We start from the raw sequence: 15,546 nt of genomic DNA on the forward strand, positions 1-15,546 counted from the left end.
TCTGCTTGATGCATGCCAATGATTTGACCCTTCTCAAACAGACTAACATCTTTTCCAGGACCACAGGATGTGTCTTTCAACATGGTTGTTTAGAAAATGAGAAGCAAGTCATTGCACCAGTTGGGGTTAAATAACTTGTTGCCAGCTAAAAGATAATCGCCCATGCAATAATTATCCAATAGGAGGATCGTACCTATTTGCTTAGTTGAATCCAGGTGGCAACTTTTTTTTTGGCCAGGCAGTGTATATCGTAATGAAATAATTAATGCTGCCTGTAATTCTGGAACTACTGATCAATTCTAGAATAAAAAAAGTTATATAACAAAATAAAATAAAAACAAATTAGACATTTTAGCCCAAAGAATAAATATATTATGATGATATAACACTGTTTCAATAGACACATGTTGACTATGGTTAACTACAACTAACTTTGATTTAAATAGCAATATGTCTTACAGTGTTTGTCAAGTGGGGTTCAAAAATGTTGTGTTTTCTAAATTGTAGTTTAAAATTACACTTAAAACTGCTTTTAAAGTTAGAAATTTCTTTTTTGGATCTTTCATTTTCATTTATTTTGGTCTTTCATTTAAGCTTAATCTATTGTAACTCTGATAATGAATGAATTCCATTTAATTTGTTTGTGCTTCAGTCATTCATTTTTTTTCTCAACAACAAAAGGGACAATTAAATTCAACAACTGTATTTATCATCGAGGGAAAATTTTAAGGCAAATGAGTAGCGCAGCAGAAAAAAAGGGAAAAGAAGCAAGTGACAGTAAGAAGAACAAAGTAACTGATAAGATAAATATTAATCACCAACTGGTATATAGTATGGAACTAAATGGCTGAAAACTATGGATTTTCTTTACTTGTTTCTATAAAATGTACGACTTTTAAAATCCCCACGTCTTTTCCCTTTAAACTAATCCCAATATCTCTGTATTTCTTTGAGAGACAGCAACAATAAAATAAAAAACAATCTGAGGAGCTCTCCTCCTGCATCTTCATCCTGGATGACATTATGCAAATTGTTGATGACATCATGTGGTGCCTTTTAGCACCTTTTAGGACAGCCAATAACGATGTTTCGTGCTACTGTCACTGGGATGTGGCGGTGGAGTGAAAAAGTTGAGTAAAAAGGATTTGAGGATTTGATACAAAGATTACTATTACTAAGATACAATTACTATTTAACTTATTTCTCTGACTCTTCAGAAGTCACAGCAAAAGCTCAAGTCGCCGATCAACCAGCAAGGAGTGTTCCAGCCTCCCTCGACATGGAGACCTACATCACCTCAGCAATGAAAGTTTCTTGAATGGAAACAAACCAGCTCCATCTAGTCTAAGTCCTACGCTCCACCCCAAAGTACAGTACATGTCCCAGACATTAAACCGTTCTGCCTCTTCCAGCAAAGATCTGGCCAACAACAACCTGCCACACCTTCTGAGTCCCAAAGAGACCAAAAACAAGACAGAGTTTGACTTCAACTTGGGGCCGACAACAAAGCTGCCAGATCAGGGACATGGGGCGAAGTACAGCCACAGTAAACCAAGCTCGTCTCGCTCTCAGCAACAGCAGCAGCTGCAGCAGCAGCAGCTGCAGCAACAGCAGCTGCAGCAACAGCAGCTCCAGCAACAGCAGCTGCAGCAGCAGCAACAACAGCAACAGCAGCAGCAGCAACAGCAGCAGCAGGCAAGTCGCCACACCTTCCTGGAAAATAAAACCAACACCTTACAATCAGGAGGAGAAAAGCAACATGGCCGCCACGCTCACAGTATGGCCGATTCTGCACACGGATCCATGTCCTCGTCCTCTAAAAGCTCAGCGTCTTATCTGAGCCTCTCCAAGAGCCACGGGGCTCTTAGTGATGCAAAATCTGTGGGGACCCTCAATGATGGCCGACTTCACCCAGATGATCCAAACTCCAACACAGCAGCTGTTGTAGGACCCAGTGCCCGCTTCTTCCCTGCCAGCTGCTTAGACCTCAATGCCCCATCAGGTCTTCCGGGACCACCTGGCAGCCCCTCTGCGCGACACAGTGACCGATCAGGACACAGCCCTGTTTCACGTAGCAGCGGGAATGTCCGTATGGAAAGCAGCACGCTGGACTCTTCATCGAGACACAAATCCAGACACAAATCGTTAGCCCCAGGTAAGTTTGATTAAAAAAAGAAATACGCTTTTCTTCCATTGAATATTTTTGTTGTTATAGTTTAAAATCATTTTGGTCTGCTATGATATTTACATGGAATATAACACAAGAAAACTCGAAACCAAAAGCCAGTTCTTTACCCACAGAGCATGACAATGCCAAATCTCCTTTATTCTCCAGAAGATGCCGTTGCTCCAGAGCTCCTAGACCCAGGAGGACCAGCAATGCCCAACACACATACTCTTCCCTCCCCCCACGAGTCTTACCATTATGGCCTGGGCTATACTTCCCCCTTTTCCTCCCAGCAACGGCCTCAGCGCCACTCCATGTACGTGAGGCGGGAACGTCACCGAACTCATGGGTCTGAGGGGGTCATGGCGGGCTTGCCTCCCCCTGGACAAGCGATACCGACACGGGCCAGTAGCCTCCAGCTCCTCTCCCCACAGCTGCAGCATCGTACCAACCTGACTGGACATTCTGTGAGCTCTTCCAGAGAGGACTGTACTGATGAGATGACAAGGGTTAGTGAGCAGCAAGTTCAGTATGGGTTATGGTGCAAAGCAGGAGTATTTTGCTCAGAAATTATAGTACCAACATTTTAAGAAGATTCATGTGAAATCCTCTTAATCATTTCAAGATTAAATGGCATCACTGGTAAAGATATGGTAAATGCTTGAACAGTCATCTTTCATTGTAATTGCATAGTTTACCATGTTTAAAGTCAATTTAAATTGAGATTATTTAAATTCCCAATTCACAGCACTTTACAGAGCAAAGAGTTTTCTATCTGAGGAAACCCCACTAATTGCATCAAGTCATTGACACTTCAGGAATCACTCCTCCTGGATGAGTATGTGGTTATAGTAGACAGTAGCCACACAAAAGCAACATAGAAGCCCTGATCGTTAAATACTTTCCATGTTCGACAATTTAATGCTAAACTTGCTCCATGTGGCTGTGTCTAGGAAAGAAACAATACTAGACACTGAAAAATAGGGCCAGCTCTATTATCTTTAACTGAAGTTGTCAATGGAAACAGCACAGATGATGCCCTCCTCTTTGCATGAATTACACAGTAAAATAGAAGCGAAATAAAAGCAACTAAAGATAAAAGCAGGATGTAAAGCAAGTAAGAAAGTTGAACTATGATACCTCAGTTAACAGCAGTCAAAGGCACTTAACAAATGTATTTTTACAGTCTTCTGGGAGTTTGGTGACAGTGTGATACTAAAGGAAATTATGTTGTTGTTCTAAGGCATTTTACTCCTCTTTACCAGTGTTGGCAATGCTGGAGAAGCTCCTAAGCCAGAAACACATCACTCTTTAAAGATCATATGGTAAAATACCAACACTATTTTTGTTAATGTCAACTCACATTTGAAGTCAATGATACAACCAGAAAGTTTCACAGACTTATGTTTAAAAAAACATCTAAAATAACATGTAAAGATAATTAGAACCTAATGTAGGTCTTTGTTTCTTGTGGTTTTATTTTAGGTTGAATTGAGAGCTTACACAATATGTCTCTGTGTGCACAGCACAGGCTGCTATGTGTGTGTGTAGGGACTGTCACTGTCTCATTGCCATTGCCTCTACATCATTCTGCTTCCCCAGTCGGCTTTGACCAGCACCTGTCCGTCTTCTCAACAGAGCGAACAGCCCCCTAAAGACATGAGCCACCCTTGTGCCCCCATCAAAGACTCTACGAGGGACAACTCTGCTGCTTTTCATACACAGCGCACTAAAAATGAGGTCCGACCCTCTGATTCCACCCTACCTCCAAATAGTTCTTCTCACTGCTAGGCCTCATAGCCTTTTTTCCCCAACAGCTTCATTGCACGTTGTCGCTGTTATAAATGTAACCTCACTGAGAAGCTCTAAAGTTGTCCTGATTGTCTTGTGATCTGTGCTAGTAAAGATGATATTGAAAGATAATCGAATATAAATCAGAAACTTAAGAACTATGTGTGTCTGTTTCTCTGTATTGTCTGTATTTGTCTCTTAGGTCAGTATGTATCACGACCCTCATGGTGAGGATGCAGGTTCATCCAAGGACAACCGGATGATCTTCACTGAGTCCATGCCTCGGAGAGTAGGCAGCTTTTACAGAGGTAAAACCTAATTAATAATGTAGGACCAGAAAAAATTATGGTTTCCCCTTATGAATATGCCTGTCATATGCTTATGACCAAAACAAGTAAATTTGCGGGTAGAGAGTAATACAAATATCACCCACAACGAGATTTATGTCTCTCATTGGTTGGTCTTTGTCTTGGACTTGGTCTTCCTCCAGTTTGACCTAAGCCTTGTCATCCCCCTCCCTCAAAGTCTTGTTCTAGGTATGTGCAGATTCTGGCCTTGATTTTGGTTTCAGGTTAAGAGGGTTAGTGTATGACACAATATAAAAATAATGCATCGATACTGTCACTACCCGATCCGTCTTGGAGCACGATCAGTACCATCAGCTCATTTGGGCATACGCAACCGGATATACATCCGGGTTTCTATATAGAATGTTATTATGGTACTAAAATGACCTATTTCAATCCTTAACTCATTAAAGAATGCTAATACACATATTTTAAAAAAAATGTTTTATGGCTTTTTTTTTTTGAGACAAGTTTGATGCTTTTTACATTTTCTCTGTAAAACTGCTTGTTTGACGTCACCATCGGACATGCAAAACAAGATTAAACCATGTTTATGTGAATTTTAGTTATTTCTTTCTTTGGAATATGTACTATATACCATAATGTTAACATGAAAGGAAAACATAAATCTCAAAAAGACTAGATTTATGTTTAAATCCAAAGCCAAAAAAATTTGCTGGAAGTAGCTTAGGTTCCCATTACCTGTACAGATCGGGCAGAGACGAGTGATGAAACAGAAAGGTTTTTAAGGCATTTGTTTTCTCAGGAAGTACATTATTAACCTTTAAAACATTATATTTTAATAATGACTACTATCCTGGGGAGAGAAAAACGTAATTAAGGTATTTTTTACATAATAAATTACAGGGCAACCTGGATGTATGTCTGCATGTGCATGCGCAAATAAGCCGATTGTGCGGATCGTGCTTCCAGGACCGATCTCACTGTGACAGATACTTTCCTTCCATCAATTTTCATCTTGTTCTACATTCTTTGTAACACAAACATGTTTATAACAGCTACTTCAGTCTGAACAATTACAAAACGAAGCTGTTTTATTTTTACAAAGCAACAAAATACATTGCCTTCCATAATGTAATGAAATTATAAATGAATGCGTTCATTAACCAACAAATTTCCTTGAATATCAACCTCTTGATGTGTCTTTTGCCACAACGAAAACTGTTCTTCAATGTTCTATTCTTCAACCAATTATTTTGCAAATCGATGAATCTGATGATTATTTTTTCGATTAATCGATTGATAATCAGATATCCAATGGTTCCTTAAAGAAGAATTTTCAAGAAATTAAGCTAAGTGAAACTAAAACTTTTTCACTTGACGAGTTCTGGATAGAGCATATTGACTCATACAGTCAAAAAGTTCATATTTAACCTAAATGCAAAATGTTACTATATTTTTTTTTTACAATTTTGATATAATTACTTCTCTAAGTGGGTCGCTCTGTCAGCTAAAGGCATGTTTTACAGTATCTATTCTCCAGTTAATGATTAATCGATTACTAAATTAGTTGATGATTGTTTCAACAATCAATAAATCACGATTACTCCGATGAATTGTTTCAGCCCTAGAAGAGAGGGACCTTGATGCAGAAAAGAGTGACCTGGATGCAACAGGCACAGAAGCTTTGAGCAAAAGCTCCACCTAGCAGCTATAGCAACAAATTAAATTTGATTTATTTATTGACAGATCAACATTAGTACTTCATTGCCACAGTCAAATATTATAATCAAGGATAAAAAAACAAGAAAGCCCATAGTTAAATTCCACAGTGGTCATCAAATTGCTCTTTTTCCTAAAGAACTATTAAGGAACAAAATGGAAATAATTTTACACATTTTAAGACTAAAAAGGCTTTTAGCTTACTTGTCCTGTTAGATTAGCTACTCTTACACATAATTGTTTTAAAAGTGTAGTGAAAGCCTCTATCAGGATGCTTGTAGCTAATAAAAAGAGGAAAAGATTACAAATGTGTAGAATTTCTCAAAATGCTATTTGAAAGAGAAATATTTGAGTTAGCACTGACTGTTTAGTCAGTAAACCAATACTGGGTTTTTACAGCTCAGCTGATTTCAGTTATTTTTATTATTTATCAAGACATATCCCTTAAGATTCTATTTAGCATTGCAAAAAGGGTAGATGGAAAACTAGAAGCTAAAATATTTCCAGTCACGCTACTTTTTTTTCTTCAAATTTCTCAAATTGGTCTTATAGAACATTTAACGCCCCAGTTTACCCTTTCTTTAAAAAAACAAACACCCCTCATTTTAACGGTGAAAACACACACTGTCAGTCAATTTCTTCCCTCCTTGTTTTTCTTCAGTCCCCTCCCCCAGACCGGATAACTCCTCTTCTTTCCACGAAGGTGTTGGTCAGGGCAGAGGGCCAGGGGTACCTGTTGTCGCTGGTGATCCAGGTGGCATGACGAACCACTCCAAACGCCAGACGGCTTTTGATTGGTAGGAATTCATCCATTGACAATGTCATGTTAAAATAAACCCTGAAAAAGGAGAGATATGACTTTGCATGTTTTCCCTGCATAAGCTGCTAGAAATGTTGGTTTCAATCATGAAGCTAATTCAGTGGGGATGCTTTTCTTTTCTATCTGCTGTCACAATTTTTTAGGATCTATGAGACTTTTTAATCTGAGTGGGATTTTTTGCACTTTTACTTACTTTGATCTTAGTTTTTAGAAACTTGCATTCTAGATTGCCATACAACACAGCACTTAAAAATAAAGAAAACTATGGCATAGTTTTCTGTGCTTTCATTTTTGTTGTTTTTTTTCTTAAATATTGGTGTTTTACTGGCACAGATAAACTTGTGGTTTTATTCCAAACTCTATAATTACAAAACCCTTTTCCATGTTTGCTCTGCAGGACCACTGCAGAAGCGATGGTCATGAATCCTCCGGAGCCCACCAAAGAGAAGCAAAAACAAGGCTTTTTCAAAGCCATTAAAAAGAAAAAGAAGAAGACGCAAATAGTAAGGACTAAAACACTCATTTCATAAAAGAAAAACTCAACAATTTTCATGGAGATGATTTTAGGATATTCAAGCTCGTTAAAAGTGATGGCAGTCATCATTGCTGTGTATGTGCAATTCCTGTTAGAGTGAAAAGTGAAATTAATCACCGAGAGTCTGAAAGGGTCATTCTGATTTACTACAAAATGGTATATTGCCTGCAATCATTCTTAGTCATAATGATAATAGTAGACTGCACGGGTTGAAAACTGGAGAACTTAATGAAAAGCAATCACTACAAGCACTCGGATAATCAGACAGTTGTAGAAAAGCTGTTCCACACTGAAACACTCTGGCTTTTAGTTGTGAGAATGGATTAGCTGTCTGTTAAATGTGCACGTTTTCATTTGTTGTGTATTCTCCCATAATGTATAATTGTATAATGACAATTATACATTATGACATTTATAATGATAATGTATAATGACAATTTCCTGTTAATGGACAAGAAAACACAAAATCAAAAATACTTTGAAACAATAAATAAAATGACTCAGAATAACCCTTTATTAAGTCTTTTAATGTCTGTTAGGCGATTGTGGCTTAGCTGCTGTTTTTGCTGTTTTTTTTTGTTTTTTTTTACATATTTATTTGTCTATTTGCTACCAGAAATTTGTGTTGAAAGTTGTGGTTGTGCATCTTCTCCTCCACAGACAGACGTGGAGGATGGAAGGAATCCAAGCATCAAGAAAAGCCTTTTTCCTCTTTTTAGCTCTAAGAATAGCTTAAAGCACAACTCAGCTGGAAAAATCCTTCCTGTAGTTGCCTCCCCTATGGTTCAACATCAGTCTCCGGCACCCTACCCTGCCTCACCAGTAATCTTAACTTTAACTCTACAGATGCATGTTAACCGGCACGGCTCTAACCACAATTACAAGCTTTGAAATCTTTCTCAAAACTCTCAAATTCTACATTATGCTTTAGTTTGAGAAGATTTCAAATTTCTTTGCAAGCTAAAGCTGTAAGCTTTTTTTGTGCATTCATTTGTCCTGCTAATATGAATGTTAAAAAGCCGTCACATTTATTCATGCTGCGGTGCATCCTGTTTGTGAAGCTCACACTTTGAGTTCATTTTATCATGATGGTCATGGACATTTGTTGATAAGACACGCAGATCGTTGCTCTTTCTTTGTAAATTAGTTTCGTCAGTTTGAGTGAATGTAATGTAAATGCCCTTTTTACTTTCAGTCAAACATATGCTAGAAAGACATTTACAAAAATATATATATATCAATAATAATTGCATGACTTTTCTGTTATTTTTTGAGAAAATTGGTTCAGTGGCAAGCAGAAACGTTAGGGAATAATTAAGAGGTTGGGGTAATCCTGCATTTCGGTTTTGTCTCATTTGACCAAAGCACCTTCCTTGAGCAAGTTTGTTGCTTTACATTTTTGTGGCAAACTTCAAACTGGACTCAAATGGGCGTGTTCCAACACTGTCTGTTTTCTGCCACTTGATAAAAGTGGCAGAAAGACCAGATGTGTGAAGTAATTGACCTATCAAGAGATTCTCCAACTAACTTCATCACAATCCAACTGTTGTTCTAATTGCACATAGGTGGCATCTGACAAATGTAGCAAATGATTTGATTAAATCCTACCTTTAATTCAGAGTATTTGTAAACATTGACAGATAGACTGAATAGAAGTGTTTCTTTTTTCCTAAAGAACATTCATCTTTTAAGCACTATTAGTACATTTTCTTAGTGGCTAGAGTTCAAATATAAGCAAACTCAAAAACTAACAGAACAATGAGTATTCTCTTTCTGGCTGGTCTCTTTTTGGGACCATGCCATTATTTTAACCTTAAAATGCAGTTAAAGCATAACCTAAAAGATTGTTGTTTTAAAGGTATTGTGGAGGATTTTCTTGAATTTTTTAGAAGACCCGCCCACCACTTGTTAAAAAAAATGTGCTTGCGAGAGCATGCAGGAGCCCATTTCTCCTTGTGCCCGCTCTCTTTAAAAGTTGCAGTTCTCAAAGCTCATACAAGTTTATTGTGTCCGAAGGTCGCCCTAACCCCTAAATCCCTCAATCACCATATAGCACGGGGACTTTATAGTGAACTAAGTTCAGAAAGATTATCACTTTCCCATTGGTTCTCCGCACAGAACCTGCGCCACCTTTGTTATTAGTTTCCGCTGTCGGGTAGCCTATGGCAACAGCGGGCTGCTGTGAGAGGAAATCCCAATATGATTTGGATTGGATTTGGATTGGTATCTTTATTTCGAACATGCAAGAGAAAAACAAAAAAACAATAAACGAATGTTTAAAAACATTGGAGAGAAAAACAACAAACAAGGTACCCTTCTTTCCTTAGTTAATTTACCTCTATTAAATGTGCAAAAAGGAGTAGGAAGAAATAAAACTTATGTGCTCCTACCCCCTTAAATCTTATATTTCTTTAATTTACAATATTTATAATTATGTTGGTATATATATATCCATATAAATACATACCTACCTACACATATACATACATAAATATATATACACATATACTTTCATACATATATACAAATAATCAAAACAAAAAACACAAACAAAACTTTCTACAATGCTTCTCTATACCTTTGAAAATAATTTCTTTGTAAATTTTTTTGAAAAGGAATATGTATTATAATATTATGTAATATTTGCAAGGAGAGATCAACGCGCAAAGCATTCTGGGATAAATCTGCCTCTTCTGAGGCCTTTCTTTTCTTCTCATACACTCCGTAGACACCTTTTCTCTTACGACCCTCTGCCATTTTCAAAGAACCGCGGTGAAAGAGATGAGCTTCAATGACTGTCTGAAACCGTAGCTCACCAAAGATATACACCTGAAAGAGCGCATGAGCATAAAAAGATAGCTAACGGGACGATCACATAGGACGGCCTTACGTAAAAATATCACCAGAATGATTGACAATTAGGAGGACCACTTATTTAGATGATCCACCCGGAAATAAAAGATCATCCTCTACCTTTAAGCACCAATGCTTCAGGGTACTGCTCCTGACAGTCATGTATTTAGATTTTTTTCTACATCATGCTTTCAAACTTAAATGTTGTACAAAACCTTGTTATGTATTAAGAGGGTAAAAAATGTAACCCAAGTTTAGAACAGAGAGCATTATTTTTACTTTGTTTTATATTCTTTGAGACACTGCTAAATTGGTGGACTTTAAGGACTTTCAATGTCTTCTGACATGATCTCCCATAACCAATAAAAAATCTATTATTAAAAGGGTTTTACGCCTTTTTCAAGGGTTAGTAGCCCCTTAAATGTGTCCTTAAATCTCTTCACAAGATGAATTTGTGGTTTGAACGAATTCCTTGCTGTTGGTACCGCGGAGAAACAAAGAGCAGAAAGTTCAGCTTATGAAATTAAAAGTAATTTTAAATAAGTTAAAGAAGCTTCTGCTCTTGACAAAGCTTAAGTTCACCGCTTATTCTCATCATCTTCACCTGTTTGCTTTTTGTCAGCTACAAGGGTGCATGTTAAACCTCACAAAACTGTGGGCCACATTCCACTAAGTTTAAAACAAGCTGAACCAATGCAAAAGTGCAAAGTTTATACCCATTTTTTACCACTACTTTCTTCCGTACCTTCCAGGTAACTGGAAATGGGCAAGAACACCTTTCCCTTCAGAGGAGCTCCAAGTCATCCTCTCACCACAGCAGCAGACGGAAAAACCGAGAACGATCGAGGGACAGAGACCGGGAACAGAGCAGAGACAGAGAGCGGGACAGGGAGAGAGACAGAGAGCGGGAGAGAGAAAACAAGAGAGAGAGGGAGAGAGAGAGGGAGAGAGGGAGGGAAAGAGAAAGGATCAATGACTGGCAACCAGACAAGCAGGTGGACACCCATTCTCAGGTAAGTGACCTCATCATCAAAATATCCTCCAAAATATATTCAAGCTGAAATTGCTTGCATTTTTTCACCCTGTTACATCTGGTGTAAAACTAATACATCATATGAGATAGGTGGAAAAAATCATAAAAACAGTCAAACATGATGGTTGGAAGTTTCTCTGCTGGTTCAGAACCTTGAGAAGTTGCTGTCATTCAATGAGTCATTAGTTCTGCTCCTCCATCAAAAGCTTCTGAAGGACACTGTGAGGAGTTTGGTTTAAAACTTTAACCTAAAGCACACTTCAAGAGAAACAGTGTGTTTTATTCCAAGTCCTTGTCAGACTTAACTTTTGATATGCTGTGACATAATCCTAAAAAAGGCAGACTCCAAAAATCTAATAATTCTAGAAAGAAAACCAAATAAAAATTCCTCTGGATTTTAAGAATTTTTTCCTCCTTTTATTTGTCCTTAGGTTGTCTGATTTTAAATTTGTTTGCAGATCTCAAGATGCATGTTAGAGGCAAATATTTTAATGTACACTGTCTCAAAATGTACAGACAAAATCTGCATCATCTCTCAAATAATTTCATAATGTTAGGTTTTTGCGTTTGTTCTTTTACAAATTTGTTGATCAGCATTTTAAAATCAAGTCACAGTGTCTATTGTAACTTTTTTCTTATCACCAGAGCCAGCCACTTAAGTCACTTCGTCGACTCCTTCATCTGTCCCCGTCTCCGTCAAACCAAGGGCAGACTCTTCCTCCACCTCCTCCTGACCTGCGCTTCCAAGCCCCCCTCCCCAACCCACCTCAGCCCTCCTCCAAAGCCGGCTACCCAGATGGTCGAGGGCACACAGAGAGCAGGGGGCATTCAGGGGTGAGCAGCTCGGGCCAGGCAAAGAACCGCAAGCCCAGCTACACCCTACCAGGACAGATCGAGTCAAGCTGGCACGTGTCAGCTTTACAGCGAGTGGAAGGCGCTCAGTTCACTCCAGAACAACTGGGCATCAAACCAGGTCAAAACGGACCTACTTTTACTCGGGCATCTCGTACCAGGATTCCAAATCTCAACGACCTAAAGGAGACAGCCCTGTAACACCCTTTTTTGACGTGACTCTATCTTTGGAACCTGGCCGTTGTCATAACGGTACCATAGTAAAAGTAGACAATGGAGCTCACATGTTCTCTATCAGAAATATACTTATCTGTTGATTCTCCTGTCTTTGAAATCTGCAAAGACCAGACACTGACAGGACAAGCATTAGTGATGTGTAGTTTGGTGATGTAAAGACATGGAGGTCCTCGCACCTTCTCAGGATGTCAGCCCCACATCAGTTTATCTGCTCACATGAGAACAAGCAGAACTTTCCTGTCAAGGAGACACTGCCTGTGTGGCCTCTCTGCTGCCATCTTCTGCTTACTGGACACCACTGCAACAATTTAGATGATGCAGTCGCAGGGGTGGCCATTAAACTCAAAGGTTTTTTTCAAGCACTGATATTTGATAACAAAAAAAAACAGAGAAATATTTATATCGATATTATTTATTAAATATTTATTTGTTTTAAATTCACGGATATAAGCTATAAATGACACAGTATGTAGGTGATATGGGAATATTATATATAAAAAAATAGAATTAAATGTGTAATTGCAAGAGCTTTAGTTTCGACACAGAGAAATCAATAGATATTTATGTGTTCATAATATTGTCAAAAAGAATATTTAATAATGGTGAACGGTGAATGGTGTTTATGTTTAATATGATGAGGTTAACATACTTTGTTATCCTATTTTTACCCACTTTTGTTATTTCATCAAATTGTAAAAAAGAAAAAGCATAGAAATACTACTGAAAAGCTACGCATCTCTGACACAAAATGTAAGACAGAAATGTTTGTCACCTTCATGGCATTAGTTATGAAGTTGTCGGATAATTAGAGATTTTTGTAGGCATTGTTTGTCAGCAGATCATCCCAGGGTGACAGCTCGGCTTTGTGCTATAAATACACTGGAATTAGAGGATCAAAGGTTTGATCACCCTAGATAAAAAGAAAAGTCCATCTTTAGCCATAATAAGTCATTGTAAAACTATTTCACCTCCATTTAAGAATAGTGTCATGAAAAAAAAGTACTATGGTCGTCTAATAGAGGTTTCCATCAACAGTTAAAAGGAGAAGCATTATACTCTGTTACAGGGAAAAATGAAAAAAGCTACAAAAACTGGTTTTCTAATTTTTGGTGTAATTAGATTCCTTCTAAATTAATGCACCTTCCAGAAGTTTGCCTTTGGTAGCAGTCAAAGGCAATGTGGGGGGGGCATCAATTGTCCACAATCTTCTCTGAATGATGTCACACATTCTCCAACAGATTTGTGAGGTCCTTTTTAACGAAGTCTTACTTTTCCTGTTAAGCTGGAATTTTAGATCCAAATTCAAATTTCTTTAGTTATTTTTGGGGTTTATTTTAGAAAACACTGAAGCTTAAAACACTTTATCTGACTGGTGTTTGGAACTGGAAGCAAGGCAGAACTAAGCTCCTTGTTCTAGCTGAAGAAAAGTACGTCAAATATACTAGCAACAGCCTCTTTTACTATGAATATGGTATTTTAATGACATATTAATGACAAATATCATATGAAACTTTGCACTGAAAGCTCAAGTTTAGCCAATAACAAATTATCAATTGTCATTTTATAATTTCATTGTTTATTTTTCCCAATATCACCATATTCATTCAGGGAAAGATGGGTTGGAGGCTATGCTGGAAGTCATTGGGCAAGAGACTGCTGGTATATCCTAAGTTGCTAGTGCATCACAGTGGCTATACAGAGACGTACAAAATAAACAAATAAGCTTGAACACACATCTATGTGCAAATTATAATAACCCCCCAGAGATAACTTTTACATATGCGAGCTGCCTGACCTTTTATATTTTTCTCTCTAACAGATGAAGTTGCACCTGTTCTGTATCAAACCGAAGGTGGAAAATTCTGTTTCAATGATTTATAGCCAAATTTTTTAACAATACCCAACACACTTTTTTTATATATATATAAATTTAGTCCAATTCTCTGTATCAGCAAATATCGCTCCAGCTTTATTCTGCCATTTGCAGTTTGGCTACAACCTTTCCATGATGCAATAAGCATCTAAGCTTATGTTAACCTCTACACTGAGAACACGGGACGTACAACTCTGGAGATTGGTTCAAAAAGGCATACCTCACTTCAAGCTATGAAGAGCTTTCAGGATAAGTTTGGGTTTAGTTTTATATAAGCAGTCATATCCAATGGTTTTCTAAAGAGTCAAAACTCCATTACCAAAACAAACTTAACTACATTTAATTCAAGACATCCAGAATCTAATCTGAATTAAATGAATCCTTATAATTATTTAATTTTAGTAATTATTTCATTAATAGCTAACAGTCATAATAATTATAGTTTTGACATCTGGATCATGGCAGGAAAGAAATTGCATCTAAAAAAAGAAAAGTTTAATATTTTTATTTTAACAAATATTTATTTGAGACGATTCAATCCCAACTAGGGTATTCCAGTCAGGAATAAAATATCTGTTGTTTTTTTTTATTTATTCCATCAACACTGGTTATAGAAACTAATCCCAGACTTATTCTATTATATATGTTTACATCCTCTGTGTGCATTTTGAAGCCTGTGCCATCATCTTTTTGTAAATGCCTCTTTTGTAAACAATTTTTTTACATCTGAATTTTTATTCCCCTGTTTACATTAATTTTGACATCAGCAGTCATGATCAGGGATGAACTTGATTGTTATGACATCGATGATGAAAAAAAAATGCTATTTTAGGCCAGGATGTAGTTAGGGTGATATGTTTCCACCAGTCTTATATGTTATTTCTCAGTCCTTCCTCCTTTATGGTTTAAGAAACCATAAAACATTTTTTAAACAATGGAAGAGAACAAGGTTGGTGTTGACTAGAAAGTAGCTTCAGTTTGAACCGTTTGACTTTGGTTGACTAAATGAAATTACATCAAGGAAGAATGTCAAAGTAATGTAGCTTGGTCACATATGGATATTAAATGAGAGCACAGAGGACTTCCTATGTATTATGAGGAAAGGAGGTGAAGAACATATATCATTCTGCTGTATTTACCTCAATGTCACTGTCTCACCCTGAACATGGCTTAAAGTAAACAGAGTAAAACTGCCCCATAAAGTAGTGTATTAGGGCAAACTCTTAATGCAAATGATTGTAAATGACTGCTGATGTAGGTTTGTTTATATCCATGGTAGACAGAGGGATGAAAAAGCTTGCCTTTCCAGGGACCCGAAGCCTTATACTTAGCTCACTAAATTAGCAGCTCTGCTA

The 15,546-nt window shown here is 37.5% G+C and overlaps 1 protein-coding gene across 8 annotated transcripts in view; it reads left to right on the forward strand.

The window, feature by feature from the left end:
* cdkl5 (cyclin-dependent kinase-like 5) overlaps positions 1-13,018 on the forward strand; it is a 56,383-nt gene extending 43,365 nt beyond the window's left edge. The window contains exons 13-21 of one of the 8 annotated variants that reach the window (XM_038283218.1): positions 1,218-2,155; positions 2,339-2,676; positions 3,770-3,907; positions 4,161-4,266; positions 6,650-6,785; positions 7,206-7,311; positions 8,004-8,165; positions 10,949-11,209; positions 11,875-13,018. In XM_038283218.1, the coding sequence (XP_038139146.1) occupies positions 1,218-2,155; positions 2,339-2,676; positions 3,770-3,907; positions 4,161-4,266; positions 6,650-6,785; positions 7,206-7,311; positions 8,004-8,165; positions 10,949-11,209; positions 11,875-12,282 (2,593 nt within the window). In that variant the 3' untranslated portion in view covers positions 12,283-13,018. Of the gene's footprint in view, positions 1-1,217; positions 2,156-2,335; positions 2,677-3,769; positions 3,908-4,160; positions 4,267-6,649; positions 6,786-7,205; positions 7,312-8,003; positions 8,166-10,948; positions 11,210-11,874 lie in introns of all 8 variants that reach the window. The other 7 variants (XM_038283217.1, XM_038283220.1, XM_038283219.1 and 4 more) reach the window with 7 other exon arrangements.
* Positions 13,019-15,546: the final 2,528 nt, after the last annotated feature.

The sequence above is a fragment of the Cyprinodon tularosa genome, unplaced genomic scaffold (genome assembly GCF_016077235.1).
Source record: "Cyprinodon tularosa strain WSP-4 unplaced genomic scaffold, ASM1607723v1 ctg191, whole genome shotgun sequence".
In the NCBI taxonomy this organism is placed as follows: domain Eukaryota; kingdom Metazoa; phylum Chordata; class Actinopteri; order Cyprinodontiformes; family Cyprinodontidae; genus Cyprinodon; species Cyprinodon tularosa.